The following is a 15,954-nucleotide window of genomic DNA, read 5'->3' on the forward strand; positions in this document are numbered from 1 at the left end:
GGCTCGGGGCTAGCCTCATCCAACTTTCCAAGATGACACAGGAGAGTATGGAACTGTCATAGGTCAGTCGGCATGCCACCCTTCAAGAAATATCGGCTCCCATAGCGACCCCTGGGGTCATAATGTTCTGAAATCGAGGATTTGTTAACCGTAGAGTTTATAACAGTTTTGAGCGCTTTGTAATATTACATTTTCTTAAGAGGGGAAGAGAGGGGGGAGGGTGAGGGAGGATGAGTTGGAGAAGAGATTGGGAGAGAGGGAGAGAGGGGAGGTGAGAGGGAGAAGGGGGAAGATGAAGAGGGAAGGAGATAATAATAATTAATAATAATTCGTTGTGTCGGGGGACAGGCAGCCAGTGTATATATATATATACACGTTAGGCTTCTATCCAGGTCTCCCCCAGGGTCGAGCTACTGACCCTCCCCAGGATGCAACACCCACAACAAGCTGACGAACTCCCTGGGGTACCTACTTACTACCAGCTGGTGAACAGGTGCATTAGGTGACAGGAAACGCACTCAACCACTTCTGTCCTGTCCCAGGATTCGAACTCGGAATTCCCGATTGTGAGTTGAGAACGAAGAAAGGAAAGAGAGAGCAGGGAGATTGGAGGACGAGGAATGGAAGGGAAGGGAAGGGAAGGGAAGGGAAGGGAAGGGAAGGGGGGGGGGAAGGAAAGGGAAGGGGGGGGGAAAGGGAAGGGGGGGGGGGAAAGATACCCGGGAATAGCCGTGTCCTCCATTTGTTATATATAAACATGAACCTTTAACAGGGAATGCGATGCATAACCTTGAGTGTGTACTGAATGCACTGATTCTTAATCACTGTTGAGTCGTGTGTATGCGTACACATACCACTAGGAACTCTATGACCCGACCAGGGTTCGAACCTCCAATACTGGGGCTCACCAAGTGGCGCATACAATGCTAATGTCGCTGGTGAAATATATATATATATATATATATATATATATATATATATATATATATATATATATATATGTCGTACCTAGTAGCCAGAACGCACTTCTCGGCCTACTATGCAAGGCCCGATTTGCCTAATAAGCCAAGTTTTCCTGAATTAATATATTTTCTCTAATTTTTTTCTTATGAAATGATAAAGCTACCCATTTCATTACGTATGAGGTCAATTTTTTTTTATTGGAGATAAAATTAACGTAGATATATGACCGAACCAAACCAACCCTACCTAACCTAACCTAACCTATCTTTATAGGTTAGGTTAGGTTAGGTAGCAGAAAAAGTTAGGTTAGGTTAGGTTAGGTAGGTTAGGTAGTCGAAAAACAATTAATTCATGAAAACTTGGCTTATTAGGCAAATCGGGCCTTGCATAGTAGGCATAGAAGTGCGTTCTGGCTACTAGGTACGACATATATATATATATATATATATATATATATATATATATATATATATACAGTATATTCTTATCTATATATGGTCATGAACATTGTTATGACATCATCAAACAAGAAGCCAATAATTCACATACAATGTAAAACGTTTTGTAAGTCAATTAAAACAAATTGTGGTAAAAGTCTCCACACGACATTCCCCGAGAAGAAAGTTTGAGGTGTAGGGGCAAGACAGACCTAACCTGCACGGCTCGGGGCTACTGGCCTCAGAGAGAGAGAGAGAGAGAGAGAGAGAGAGAGAGAGAGAGAGAGAGAGAGAGAGAGAGAGAGAGAGAGAGAGAGAGAGAGAATTATTATATCATTCTTAACGGGGATTTAAGTAATACAGAGGTCTTACCGAGGGGGTCTTACTGGAGGTTGTCAGGAAGACTGGGTATACATCAAGACCAACTACCATCAGCGTCTTGTAAGAGAGGTGCTCCAGCTGCGTCCCTACCATGTGTGTGACCCTCGCCACCAAACACACATACACTAGCATACCTGTTATTAATATGTGTATATCTGACCCGGGCAGCGCCGGATCACCCCCCCCCCCTCCTTCATATAAGACTCGTCGACTACAAGCACGTGTATACTTCCTTACGATTTGGGTTTTCTTCTGGAATAAATATTTATATATGAAATCTTTATATTCCAAAGATAAAGCGGAGAGATGTGCAAATTGTCGATGTTATGATGAACTTGTATTGAAATATTTATTTGTAAAGCTGCGGCCAGACGTGTGCATGACAGTAAAGCTGCGGCCAGATGTGTGCATGACAGTAAAGCTGCGGCCAGACGTGTGCATGACAGTAAAGCTGCGGCCAGACGTGTGCATGACAGTAAAGCTGCGGCCAGACGTGTGCATGACAGTAAAGCTGCGGCCAGACGTGTGCATGACAGTAAAGCTGCGGCCAGACGTGTGCATGACAGTAAAGCTGAGGTCAGACGTGTGCATGACAGTAAAGCTGCGGCCAGACGTGTGCATGACAGTAAAGCTGCGGCCAGACGTGTGCATGACAGTAAAGCTGAGGTCAGACGTGTGCATGACAGTAAAGCTGCGGCCAGACGTGTGCATGACAGTAAAGCTGCGGCCAGATGTGTGCATGACAGTAAAGCTGCGGCCAGACGTGTGCATGACAGTAAAGCTGCGGCCAGACGTGTGCATGACAGTAAAGCTGCGGCCAGACGTGTGCATGACAGTAAAGCTGCGGCCAGACGTGTGCATGACAGTAAAGCTGAGGTCAGACGTGTGCATGACAGTAAAGCTGCGGCCAGACGTGTGCATGACAGTAAAGCTGCGGCCAGACGTGTGCATGACAGTAAAGCTGAGGTCAGACGTGTGCATGACAGTAAAGCTGCGGCCAGACGTGTGCATGACAGTAAAGCTGCGGCCAGATGTGTGCATGACAGTAAAGCTGCGGCCAGACGTGTGCATGACAGTAAAGCTGCGGCCAGACGTGTGCATGACAGTAAAGCTGCGGCCAGACGTGTGCATGACAGTAAAGCTGCGGCCAGACGTGTGCATGACAGTAAAGCTGCGGCCAGACGTGTGCATGACAGTAAAGCTGCGGCCAGACGTGTGCATGACAGTAAAGCTGCGGCCAGACGTGTGCATGACAGTAAAGCTGCGGCCAGACGTGTGCATGACAGTAAAGCTGCGGCCAGACGTGTGCATGACAGTAAAGCTGAGGTCAGACGTGTGCATGACAGTAAAGCTGCGGCCAGACGTGTGCATGACAGTAAAGCTGCGGCCAGACGTGTGCATGACAGTAAAGCTGCGGCCAGACGTGTGCATGACAGTAAAGCTGCGGCCAGACGTGTGCATGACAGTAAAGCTGCGGCCAGACGTGTGCATGACAGTAAAGCTGAGGTCAGACGTGTGCATGACAGTAAAGCTGCGGCCAGACGTGTGCATGACAGTAAAGCTGCGGCCAGACGTGTGCATGACAGTAAAGCTGAGGTCAGTTCGCCAGAACGTTGAGATCTCCGTCATTTGGATAAAATGTCTTCGCATATATATTACATATCCTAATCTTAAAGGGTATTGTGATAATATTGATTTACACCGTGGCTAACAATGGTAAGTTTTATGGGGCATTTATAGTCTCTGAGTGGGTCTAGTCACCTTAGGTGGGCACTGCTAATGCCTTAACAAACAACAGCGGCCGGGTGCTCCATAGTAGGCCCAGCTGAGGCAGCGACTGTTGTCTCAGGTGGGCAAGGGGACCATGGGCAAGAATCTTAGGCAAGGGCACCAGCAACTAGGTAGTAGCAGACCGTTGAAGAGTAATGTCTTATTTGACTTCTTCTTCTTCTTCTTGCTAGGTTAAAAGGTAATTAATTGTCCGAAACCACAACAATTACTTACTATAAACAAAATTTAATCATACAATGAACAAATCCACAAGGGCCGTGACGAGGATTCGAACCTGCGTCCGAGAGCATCCCAGACGCTGCCTTAATCGACTGAGCAACGACACGGTCAAAAGGAGTTGAATAATACAATATTTTTTGAGGAAGGCCTTGATGGCGGCCGTTCAAGAAGAAAGTTGACGCGTGTGAGAAAGCATGAAGGGGGATACGGAGAGAAGGGTAGTGTTGGCGGGAGAGTGGGTGAGACGGGCTCAGGAAACTCCAGAGATCCATTCACTGACGTAACATGCGACCAGGGTGACGGATCAGGTGCTGATCAAACCCTTTTATCATCGCCAGGTTAAAGAGGAAATAGCCAGTTAAAAGAGAGAGTTGCTACCGGCATATGTGCCAACTGTTTACAGCCAGCAAACCCCAGCTCAGCCTATCCGCCAATCAGCGGGGGAGATCATGGTACACATGGTGGGCGTCAGCCAATGAGCGCGAGGTGAGAGCGGCTGGAAGCTGGGGAAGGGAGACGATGATTTCCGAGGAAGGTCCGGCTCTTCAGTACTCCAGCGACCTCGCTGTTACGCGCGTGGTGAAGGGAAAGGAAAGGACGTCAGCGGGCGGGAGATCCTAGAGCCGTCGTATATAGTCGAGGTGTTGCCAGCGGCCACAGTCTAGTTGCTGGTGAACACTCGTGGTGTGAGGGTGTGTAGCTCCTCTGCCTGCTCGTAGGAATAGCGAGGAGAATCCAAAGTTCGCTTTTGGAAAACGAGTGAATTAAAATATTTATGCCTCTAGGAAAAGTGTTAAACTTGATAACAAGGTAAGTGTTTCCCCAGAAAGTACCTCAAACTACACTTCCAGGACGGAAAAATCTCAGAGGAATAAGTGTTAGGGAAATTAAATAACCGAGAAAGAACGAGTTTTCGTAATGTTTTTTCTTGTACTCGTGTTAAACTTAACAAGCACTCGTATAGAAACATAACTAATCCACTGTGTTTTATACAACTGTTCATTTGTAAATACCTGAATATTTTTCCTTCCTAGAAGTGTCGTTCCTGCGTGTGTGTGAAGTATTAAAATCAGTAGAAAAACTGTGTAAAGAATGGAGGAAGTACATGAAAGGTGTAAATAAGTGGATAATGGTGTGAAGATTACCAAGTACTGAACACTTACTGTATACACTATTTAAGGCTCCCTGCAATGAGACTTTCAGTGCTACCTACTGCACCACATGTGCCAGCGTCATTAGGTGTGTACACACATGTGACAGTGTCATTAGGTGTGTACACACACACACATGTGACAGCGTCATTAGGTGTGTACACACATGTGACAGTGTCATTAGGTGTGTACACACATGTGACAGTGTCATTAGGTGTGTACACACATGTGACAGCGTCATTAGGTGTGTACACACATGTGACAGCGTCATTAGGTGTGTACACACACACCACATGTGACAGCGTCATTAGGTGTGTACACACATGTGACAGCGTCATTAGGTGTGTACACACATGTGACAGCGTCATTAGGTGTGTACACACACACCACATGTGACAGCGTCATTAGGTGTGTACACACATGTGACAGCGTCATTAGGTGTGTACACACATGTGACAGCGTCATTAGGTGTGTACACACACACCACATGTGACAGCGTCATTAGGTGTGTACACACACCACATGTGACAGCGTCATTAGGTGTGTACACACACCACATGTGACAGCGTCATTAGGTGTGTACACACACCACATGTGACAGCGTCATTAAGTGTCTACACACACCACATGTGACAGCGTCATTAGGTGTGTACACACACCACATGTGCCAGCGTCATTAGGTGTGTACACACATGTGACAGTGTCATTAGGTGTGTACACACACCACATGTGCCAGCGTCATTAGGTGTGTACACACACCACATGTGACAGCGTCATTAGGTGTGTACACACACCACATGTGACAGCGTCATTAGGTGTGTACACACACCACATGTGACAGCGTCATTAGGTGTGTACACACACCACATGTGACAGCGTCATTAGGTGTGTATACACACCACATGTGACAGCGTCATTAGGTGTGTATACACACCACATGTGACAGCATCACACACGCGGGCAAACACAGCACCTGGTGTGGCGTGCATCTCCCGTGTTGCTATGTTGCAGTTGCCAGCCAGCGCATATATAGCGACCAAGACTCCACAACACCGATGATAACACTCATTCCTATATATCTATTTGCTTGTATAATTGTGAAGACAATCTTGCTGAAAACGTGCGGGTTTGAGGCGCAGAAAACTGAGTAAAGTGAGTGTATTCCGTGAGAGGAGGAGTTTGTTTACCAGCGTGCTGGTGTGTCCTGCCTTGTGGACGGGCTCACTACCTTTGTCTTCGGGAAGTGACTTTGTTTACATTACTGCCACTGTCTGTATCGCTGGTGATTGTGTGTGGGGGCGCTGTTGAGTGTGTGTGTGTGTGTGGGGGCGCTGTTGAGTGTGTGTGTGGGGGCGCTGTTGAGTGTGTGTGTGTGTGTGTGGGGGGGCGCTGTTGAGTGTGTGTGTGTGTGTGTGTGTGTGTGTGTGTGTGTGGGCGCTGTTGAGTGTGTGTGTGTGTGTGTGTCACCATATAGTCTGCGCCCCGTCAGCGCACACAATGACTCGATATGTGTGTGGTATGGGCACATGGAGCAAAGTGAGATCCTTTTATTGGCAATAACAAAAACGACTCGAATTGCAACCCGTCCTCGACTCAAGTCCATTACATCCAGCGGTCGACCCCACAGACGCATTCATAATTTTTTATATGCTGTTCATTGAAAACGGGAATGTTTTCAAATATAAATTAATATTGTAATATATTAGTATATTGTGCATATATAGGCATAGGTTAGGTTAGGTGTTTAGGTTCAGTTGGCGATTCTTTGTATTTGTAGTACGTGGGTGAAGCATTTACAGCGTTGTGGTTCGAACAAAATTCGTCAGTGAAGCACTTGTACCGGAAATGTTCGAACGAAATCAGTTGTGAGTTGTGTGTAAACCTTTGTTCATTCCAGCCCGTCCTCCAAACAAAGATCCAAAAGTGATTCCATGCACCCGCCAAACCCCGTTTATGAATGAAAAACGGTTTACACACGACTCACAACTGATTTCGTTCGAACACTTCCGGAACAAGTGCTTCACTGACGAGTTTTGTTCGAACCACATCGCTATAAATGCTTCACCCACGTACTACAAATGCAAATAATTGCCAACCGAACCTAAACACCTAACCTAACCTAACCTAACCTATACCTATATATGCACAATATATTATAATATTAATTTATATTTGAGAACATTCCCGCTTTGAATAAACAGCATGTAAAAGTTTATGAATGCGTCTGTGGGGTCGACCGCTGGATGTAATGGACTTGAGTCGAGGATGGGTTGCATAAACAGCGGGTTTGGCGGGTGCATGGAATCACTTTGGGTCTTTGTTTGGAGGACGGGCTGGAATGAACAAAGGTTTACACACAACTCACAACTGATTTCGTTCGAACATTTCCGGTACAAGTGCTTCACTGACGAATTTTGTTCGAACCACAACGCTATAAATGCTTCACCCACGTACTACAAATACAAATAATTACCAACAGAACCTAAACGCCTAAATTAACCTAACCTATGCCTATATATGCAATAATTCCAAAATCCAAGGAAAAAGCAACCAAATCTATATATATAGATTATATATATATATATATATATATATATATATATATATATATATATATATATATATATATATATATATATATATATATATATATAATATATATATATATATAATATATATATATATATATATTTTTACCGACTTGGGAAATATTTGCACGCAATAATCACTCACCCTCAGCACATACAAGTACACACGCAAGGCAGCAACAACCAAGGCGAGGAACTCCCTACAAGAGGTCAGTCTCACAGCCGCGATTGTCATAGCGCGAGAAAGTCACGTAAACTGGTAGCGCGCAGGAAGCCCTTGTTACAGTTTCCTTCAGGGGCGGTATTTTGTCCCGCATAAACCCACTGACCGCCATTCGTACGCTCCAGCGCACCCATGACGTCACTACACACGCTTAAGTGATTGGCCGAGGGCTGTGTGACGTCTGCACACACTCTCAGGTGATTGGCCGAGGGTTGTGTGACGTCACTCTAGTCACACATTATTGGTGCCCTGTATTATGACGTACCTAGATGTACACAAACACCTGAGCGTACTTAGATTGTAGAGTCACCTGCTTGAAGACGAACAGAGGCAAATCCAAGGGTCTGAGTGGCCAAAGAATATTATTCCTGAACGGCTGAGTGTATACTTGAATCAACTTATGAGGCTTTATTAAAACTTGCAATTGTTTAACAGGCCACTATAGTGTTTAACGACCAACGTGCTGTTTTAATCCACATGAACGCCTCATTGCCTGCTGAAGGTATGAAATCTTAATGAAAAATTTGCTCGAAATTGGGCACCGAAATATAGCACGAAATGCTACTTAACGAAATTGCATCTAACATCATTACTAATGTGATTAACGTACGAATAAAACGCAACTTGGAGTGTTACGTGCGTCAAAACTTTCGAGTTATAACCTTAGATGCTCGTTAAGTCTCCAGCGTATTTTCGTGTATTTATATGTGTGAATCTCTTATTGTTATGTATGTGATGAGGGCAGGTTGCTTTAGTGTGTGTGATGCTGCTCTTGTTAGGGGCCACCCTTAATGTTGCTCTTGGCAGAAGGGCCCACCCTTAATGCTACCCTTATCGGAGGTGTCCTAAATGCAGGTAGAGTCTTGCTGATCCGCATTAAATATATGATAAACACTTGAAACTGCAGTTGTTGGATCCTGCGGGTGTCCTTAACCCGAGGCGGCGGCTTCTCCCTTCCTAGCATGGGGAAGGGGGTGAGGCGCTCCTCCCTTCCTAGCATGGGTAAGGGGGCGAGGCGCTTCTCCCTTCCTAGCATGGGGAAGGGGGCGAGGCTCTTCTCCCTTCCTAGCATGGGGAAGGGGGTGAGGCGGTCCTCCCTTCCTAGCATGGGGAAGGGGGTGAGGCGCTCCTCCCTTCCTAGCATGGGGAAGGGGGTGAGGCGCTCCTCCCTTCCTAGCATGGGTAAGGGGGCGAGGCGCTCACAGGAATAAACCCTTTCCCTCCTTGCGATGGTTTTATTATTTAACGGTAAATGTCTCCCAAATAACTCGCCGGAAATATAATGACCTTTGGGTTAATAGTGATACCATGAGAGTATTGTCCTACTAGCAATATAACTTGGTTTGGCCTATCAATATCAATAGGGTGATTCGGGCCACCACTGACCAACCAGCAGGTATACTTTAGTCCAGAACATAGTCCAGGATTAAAGTATATTCTCAATATTTATGTACGTCGAGAAACGTGGTACTTCTCTTGGTGTGCGGATATCGCTGTGTGGTGAGCTGACCACATGTTTGAGGATCAACCTATCACATAATGATAGGTTGCAGAGTGTGTGGCTTCCCCGCCTCACTACTGATGACAGCCTTGGGGTATGTGTGGCTTCCCTGGCTCACTACTGATGACAGCCTTGGGGTATGTGTGGCTTCCCTGGCTCACTACTGAAGGCAGCCTTGGGGTATGTGTGGCTTCCCTGGCTCACTACTGAAGGCAGCCTTGGGGTATGTGTGGCTTCCCTGGCTCACTACTGATGACAGCCTTGGGGTATGTGTGGCTTCCCTGGCTCACTACTGAAGGCAGCCTTGGGGTATGTGTGGCTTCCCTGGCTCACTACTGAAGGCAGCCTTGGGGTATGTGTGGCTTCCCTGGCTCACTACTGATGGCAGCCTTGGGGTATGTGTGGCTTCCCTGGCTCACTACTGATGGCAGCCTTGGGGTATGTGTGGCTTCCCTGGCTCACTACTGATGGCAGCCTTGGGGTATGTGTGGCTTCCCTGGCTCACTACTGATGGCAGCGTTGGGATCACCTCGTTCCACTCCAGATAAAACAAAGGTTTAAGCGCCGACATTGCCAGTAATTATCGTAAGGGTAATCCCCCGTCAAAGTGGTTCGCCGTAGCAGTAATAGTGTTACTGAAGTTGCTGCTTTCCACTCCGGCAAGCGAGCTAATGACCAGTGGCTATAGAGGTGGTGGACGCTGCGTCCATTGCTTCCGCCTGCCGCTTACACTGTTGGGCCGAAATAAGAACAGCTATTAGAGAGGGGATGAGGGGGGTGTCCGCCACAGTGGTGCCAGCAGGCGCCTGGTGCTCCGCGTCAGTAATGATAGAGGTGATGGCTTGGGTCTGGTCAGTATGACGCTGGAAAAGTGATATATCCGTTCTTTTGTTGCCTATATGGATCACCTCGCGCGCGCGCGCTCCTAGCCCTCTCGCTGGACATCAACTGTGCTGTAGTTTGCAGCTCTAAATTTCGAATATTTTTGTGATGCTATGACAAAAATGCCATTAAATTGGATTGATTACTCGAGTATACTAAAGTGCTGTTTGTAACGTGCAGCTTTTGAGTGCAAGAAGAACCAATTCTGAGTGCCTCAACACTCTGGCACGAGGGTATCTTTACTCTGGGTCACTCATTTCACGCTACAGATCACACCCAGAGTGGTTGAGGAGCTCTTGTTGCTCGCTGGCAACAGCAGAATGCGAGGCCGGACCTCCTTCCGTCCAGTAGACTATTATTATATAAAGTAGAACTGGCGCCACGTACTAGGGACCCATGACAAGCACAAATCAGCTCTTGGCACAGTTTTAACTGGAGTACGTGTTGACACAGTACTCATGACACGGCAACTTCCGCCCCTACTGGTCACTTGTCACTGTCACCGCCAGTCTCTTGTCACTGTCACCGCCAGTACAACCAAGACCCTTGTCTTAGATTAATTCGCAGCTCTCACTATTATTGCTACCATCGTCATTGTCAGTACCGTCAACACTACCACCTTGACCATTGTCATGGTGGTAATGTCCTCAGAATAATTACATTGGTAGACAACTTTTCAAAACTGCTGAGACGAAAAGCTCTGTTTATCAAGCCTTACGACGTGCTCAACTCTAATATAATAATTGAAATTGCTGATGATCCATAATTTTATGGGTCAGGATGGTAACAAAATCTTGCTTGATTCAACAAGTGGAGGATGATGATCGCGTTTCTCCCGGGCTCCAATGATGGCCGGAGTGGCGGCCAGTCTCTCAGACACGGCGTGAAGCTCTCGCACGACTATCCCACTCAGCAAGAACACTGCAGTGATACCTGGTTGATACGTGGTTGATGGGGTTCTGGGAGTTCTTCTACTCCCCAAGCCCGGCCCGAGGCCAGGCTCGACTTGTGAGAGTCTGACCAAACCAAACCACACACCAGAAGATGAGACGACGACGTTTCTCTCCGTCCTGGACCATTATCGAGTCGATTGTGATGGGAGCGAGGTTGTTGTTATAGATTCAGTTACTCGGAACAAGTTTCAAGTAGCACGGGCTATGGTGAGCCCGTAGTGGAGTTACATGGCACAGGAGCGATGCTGTGTGAGTAGGGAGCGAAGGAGGCACGGGCATTAAGGCAACCCAGCAGTGCTTTGTGTATCCAGCCTCCACACATCACCAGAGCTGCCACTGGCGTTGGTAATCTTTTATCCACCTCAAAAGTTGCTTCATGTTATAAGTTTCCATCGTATGGGTAGCATAACCCAATGGAATTGATGACAGGATACTCCCATTATGCAGCAAGACAACTGTAAGACTCGTATTGGATGAAAACTAGAGAATAGTGAACAATTTTAAACATTATTTCCGTTCCGTGTGACCCGGAATTAGTCAAGATTGATCTCATTTGTTTTAGAAGCATTTTGGCTGTCGACCCGTGTTACAAGTCAGCAACTTCAAAACTCTCAGCAACTGCCCGTTGACAACAGCCTGAGGTCCATGGAAGTAACCGCTAATTCCTGCCCCAGTCGCTCTGGTTCATGACACCTGCCTCAGTCGCTCTGGTTCATGACACCTGCCTCAGTTGCTCTGGTTCATGACACCTGCCTCAGTCGCTCTGGTTCATGACACCTGCCTCAGTTGCTCTGGTTCATGACACCTGCCTCAGTCGCTCTGGTTCATGACACCTGCCTCAGTTGCTCTGGTTCATGACACCTGCCTCAGTTGCTCTGGTTCATGACACCTGCCTCAGTTGCTCTGGTTCATGACACCTGGCCCAGTCGCTGTGGTTCGTGACACCTGCCTCAGTCGCTCTGGTTCATGACACCTGCCTCAGTTGCTCTGGTTCATGACACCTGCCTCAGTTGCTCTGGTTCATGACACCTGCCTCAGTCGCTGTGGTTCATGACACCTGGCCCAGTCGCTGTGGTTCATGACACCTGCCTCAGTTGCTCTGGTTCATGACACCTGCCTCAGTTGCTCTGGTTCATGACACCTGCCTCAGTTGCTCTGGTTCATGACACCTGCCTCAGTCGCTGTGGTTCGTGACACCTGCCTCAGTTGCTCTGGTTCGTGACACCTGCCTCAGTCGCTGTGGTTCATGACACCTGGCCCAGTCGCTGTGGTTCATGACACCTGTTGCTGTGTTTGGTGGTATAGTGATCTCTTGATAATTTACGAATGCAGTTTGGCGAGGAAATTGTTGTTAATTAATGTGTGAATATCGTGGCGTAGTGATATAGGCTTACGAATACGTTCTAGTGTTCTTACGTTGATTGGCTTAACTAATATTCTTAAGAACGTTGCCTTAGTAGGTGCAAGAAATTACTCCCTCATAAAATTGGTTTTGCAGATACAATTAGATTTTTAGGTCATTCTATTATACTCTGACACACTCCACATTTAAGTAACATTTATACCTTGTGGTTTTTTTTATGTGACTGTCATTAACTGTGTTTTCTGATTTCCTCAGGTAAGACTGATTGTCGTGTGTTGGGTCAGGTGCTGCCACGTCTTGACCGGGTCTGTACAAACCTCTTTTGCTTTGTGTGTGTGTGTGTGTGTGTGTGTGTGTGTGTGTGTGTGTGTGTGTGTGTGTGTGTGTGTGTGTGTGTGTGTGTGTGTGTATGTATGTATATATGTATATATATAATATAATTATATAACTACAATGTTACAGTCACTCTCTCGGTACACTGACATGTTACTGTAACTCCTTCGTGAACACCCAACCACTTGGACTGGACGGCAGAGCGACGGCCTCGTTTCATGCAGGTCGGCGTTCAATCCCCGACCGTCCAAGTGGTTGGGCACCGTTCCTTTCCAGCCGTCCCATCCCCAAAATCCTTATCCTGATCCCTTTCCAGTGCTGTATAGTCTTGAGGTTATCTTGAGATGATTTCGGGGCTTTTTTAGTGTCCCCGCGGCCCGGTCCTTGACCAGGCCTCCACCCCCAGGAAGAAGCCCGTGACAGCTGACTAACACCCAGGTACCTATTTTACTGCTAGGTAACAGGGGCATAGGGTGAAAGAAACTCTGCCCATTGTTTCTCGCCGGCGCCTGGGATCGAACCCAGGACCACAGGATCACAAGTCCAGCGTGCTGTCCGCTCGGCCGACCGGCTCCTTTACCGGTTAAATGCCTTCTATAATACTCTGATTTATGTTGGATAAGAACCTTTTATGATACTAAAATAAAGATTTACTGGAAGTATCGTGTATATAGCAACGTCTGTGCAACATTCTTTGTGACCGTTCTGTGCAACATTCTTTGTGAGCGTTCTGTGCAACATTCTTTGTGAGCGTTCTGTGCAACATTCTCTGTGAGCGTTCTGTGCAACATTCTTTGTGAGCGTTCTGTGCAACATTCTCTGTGAACGTTCTGTGCAACATTCTTTGTGAGCGTTCTGTGCAACATTCTTTGTGAACGTTCTGTGCAACATTCTTTGTGACCGATCTGTGCAACATTCTTTGTGAGCGTTCTGTGCAACATTCTTTGTGAGCGTTCTGTGCAACATTCTTTGTGAGCGTTCTGTGCAACATTCTCTGTGAACGTTCTGTGCAACATTCTCTGTGAACGTTCTGTGCAACATTCTTTGTGAGCGTTCTGTGCAACATTCTTTGTGAACGTTCTGTGCAACATTCATTGTGAGCGTTCTGTGCAACATTCGTTGTGAGCGTTCTGTGCAACATTCTTTGTGAGCGTTCTGTGCAACATTCTTTGTGAGCGTTCTGTGCAACATTCTCTGTGAACGTTCTGTGCAACATTCTCTGTGAACGTTCTGTGCAACATTCTTTGTGAGCGTTCTGTGCAACATTCTTTGTGAACGTTCTGTGCAACATTCATTGTGAGCGTTCTGTGCAACATTCGTTGTGAGCGTTCTGTGCAACATTCGTTGTGAGCGTTCTGTGCAACATTCTCTGTGAACGTTCTGTGCAACATTCTCTGTGAGCGTTCTGTGCAACATTCTTTGTGAGCGTTCTGTGCAACATTCTTTGTGAGCGTTCTGTGCAACATTCTTTGTGACCGTTCTGTGCAACATTCTTTGTGACCGTTCTGTGCAACATTCTCTGTGAGCGTTCTGTGCAACATTCTTTGTGACCGTTCTGTGCAACATTCTTTGTGAGCGTTCTGTGCAACATTCTTTGTGACCGATCTGTGCAACATTCTTTGTGAGCGTTCTGTGCAACATTCTTTGTGAGCGTTCTGTGCAACATTCTTTGTGACCGATCTGTGCAACATTCTTTGTGAGCGTTCTGTGCAACATTCATTGTGAGCGTTCTGTGCAACATTCATTGTGAGCGTTCTGTGCAACATTCATTGTGAGCGTTCTGTGCAACATTCATTGTGAGCGTTCTGTGCAACATTCATTGTGAGCGTTCTGTGCAACATTCATTGTGAGCGTTCTGTGCAACATTCATTGTGGGCGTTCTGTGCAACATTCATTGTGAGCGTTCTGTGCAACATTCATTGTGAGCGTTCTGTGCAACATTCATTGTGGGCGTTCTGTGCAACATTCTCTGTGAGCGTTCTGTGCAACATTCTCTGTGAGCGTTCTGTGCAACATTCTCTGTGAGCGTTCTGTGCAACATTCTCTGTGAGCGTTCTGTGCAACATTCATAGTGAGCGTTCTGTGCAACATTCTCTGTGAACGTTCTGTGCAACATTCACTGTGAGCGTTCTGTGCAACATTCATTGTGGGCGTTCTGTGCAACATTCTCTGTGAGCGTTCTGTACAACATTCTCTGTGAACGTTCTGTGCAACATTCTCTGTGAGCGTTCTGTACAACATTCATTGTGAGCGTTCTGTGCAACATTCTCTGTGAGCGTTCTGTGCAACATTCATAGTGAGCGTTCTGTGCAACATTCTCTGTGAGCGTTCTGTGCAACATTCTCTGTGAGCGTTCTGTGCAACATTCTCTGTGAGCGTTCTGTGCAACATTCTCTGTGAGCGTTCTGTACAACATTCATTGTGAGCGTTCTGTGCAACATTCTCTGTGAGCGTTCTGTGCAACATTCATTGTGAGCGGCGATTGTCTTGTTTGCCAAACTCTCTATAAGCAACTCTTATATGTACTGTGTTGCAGCTTCCGATGTCTTGCACGACACGAATGCAACATTCGACCTAGATAATAATAAATTTATTTGTGTTATATATATAGGTTAGTGTGTGTGTATATGTTGATTTGTTTTACTTATCATTGTAGCCATTGTGTTCCAAGTTTACCATCATTATAGCCCTCTGTTCCAAGTTTACCGTCATTATAGCCCTTCTGTTCCAAGTTTACCGTCATTATAGCCCTTTTGTTCCAAGTTTACGATCATTATAGCCCTTCTGTTCCAAGTTTACCGTCATTGTAGTCCTTCTATTCCAAGTTTACCATCATTATAGCCCTTCTGTTCCAAGTTTACCGTCATTGTAGTCCTTCTATTCCAAGTTTACCATCATTATAGCCCTTCTGTTCCAAGTTTACCATCATTATAGTCCTTCTATTCCAAGTTTACCATCATTATAGCCCTTCTGTTCCAAGTTTACCGTCATTATAGTCCTTCTATTCCAAGTTTACCATCATTATAGCCCTTCTGTTCCAAGTTTACCGTCATTATAGTCCTTCTATTCCAAGTTTACCATCATTATAGCCCTTCTGTTCCAAGTTTACCGTCATTATAGTCCTTCTATTCCAAGTTTACCATCATTATAGCCCTTCTGTTCCAAGTTT

General features: G+C 46.3%; 1 protein-coding gene across 1 annotated transcript in view; it reads left to right on the forward strand.

The window, feature by feature from the left end:
- Nucleotides 1-4,360: 4,360 nt before the first annotated feature.
- LOC123750304 (uncharacterized) overlaps nt 4,361-15,954 on the forward strand; it is a 59,189-nt gene continuing 47,595 nt past the window's right edge. Inside the window, exon 1 of the mRNA XM_069307629.1 lies at nt 4,361-4,601. Coding sequence (XP_069163730.1) covers nt 4,567-4,601 — 35 coding nt within the window. The 5' untranslated portion in view covers nt 4,361-4,566. The remainder of the gene's footprint in view (nt 4,602-15,954) is intronic.

Source organism: Procambarus clarkii, chromosome 6, assembly GCF_040958095.1.
Source record: "Procambarus clarkii isolate CNS0578487 chromosome 6, FALCON_Pclarkii_2.0, whole genome shotgun sequence".
Classification (NCBI taxonomy): domain Eukaryota; kingdom Metazoa; phylum Arthropoda; class Malacostraca; order Decapoda; family Cambaridae; genus Procambarus; species Procambarus clarkii.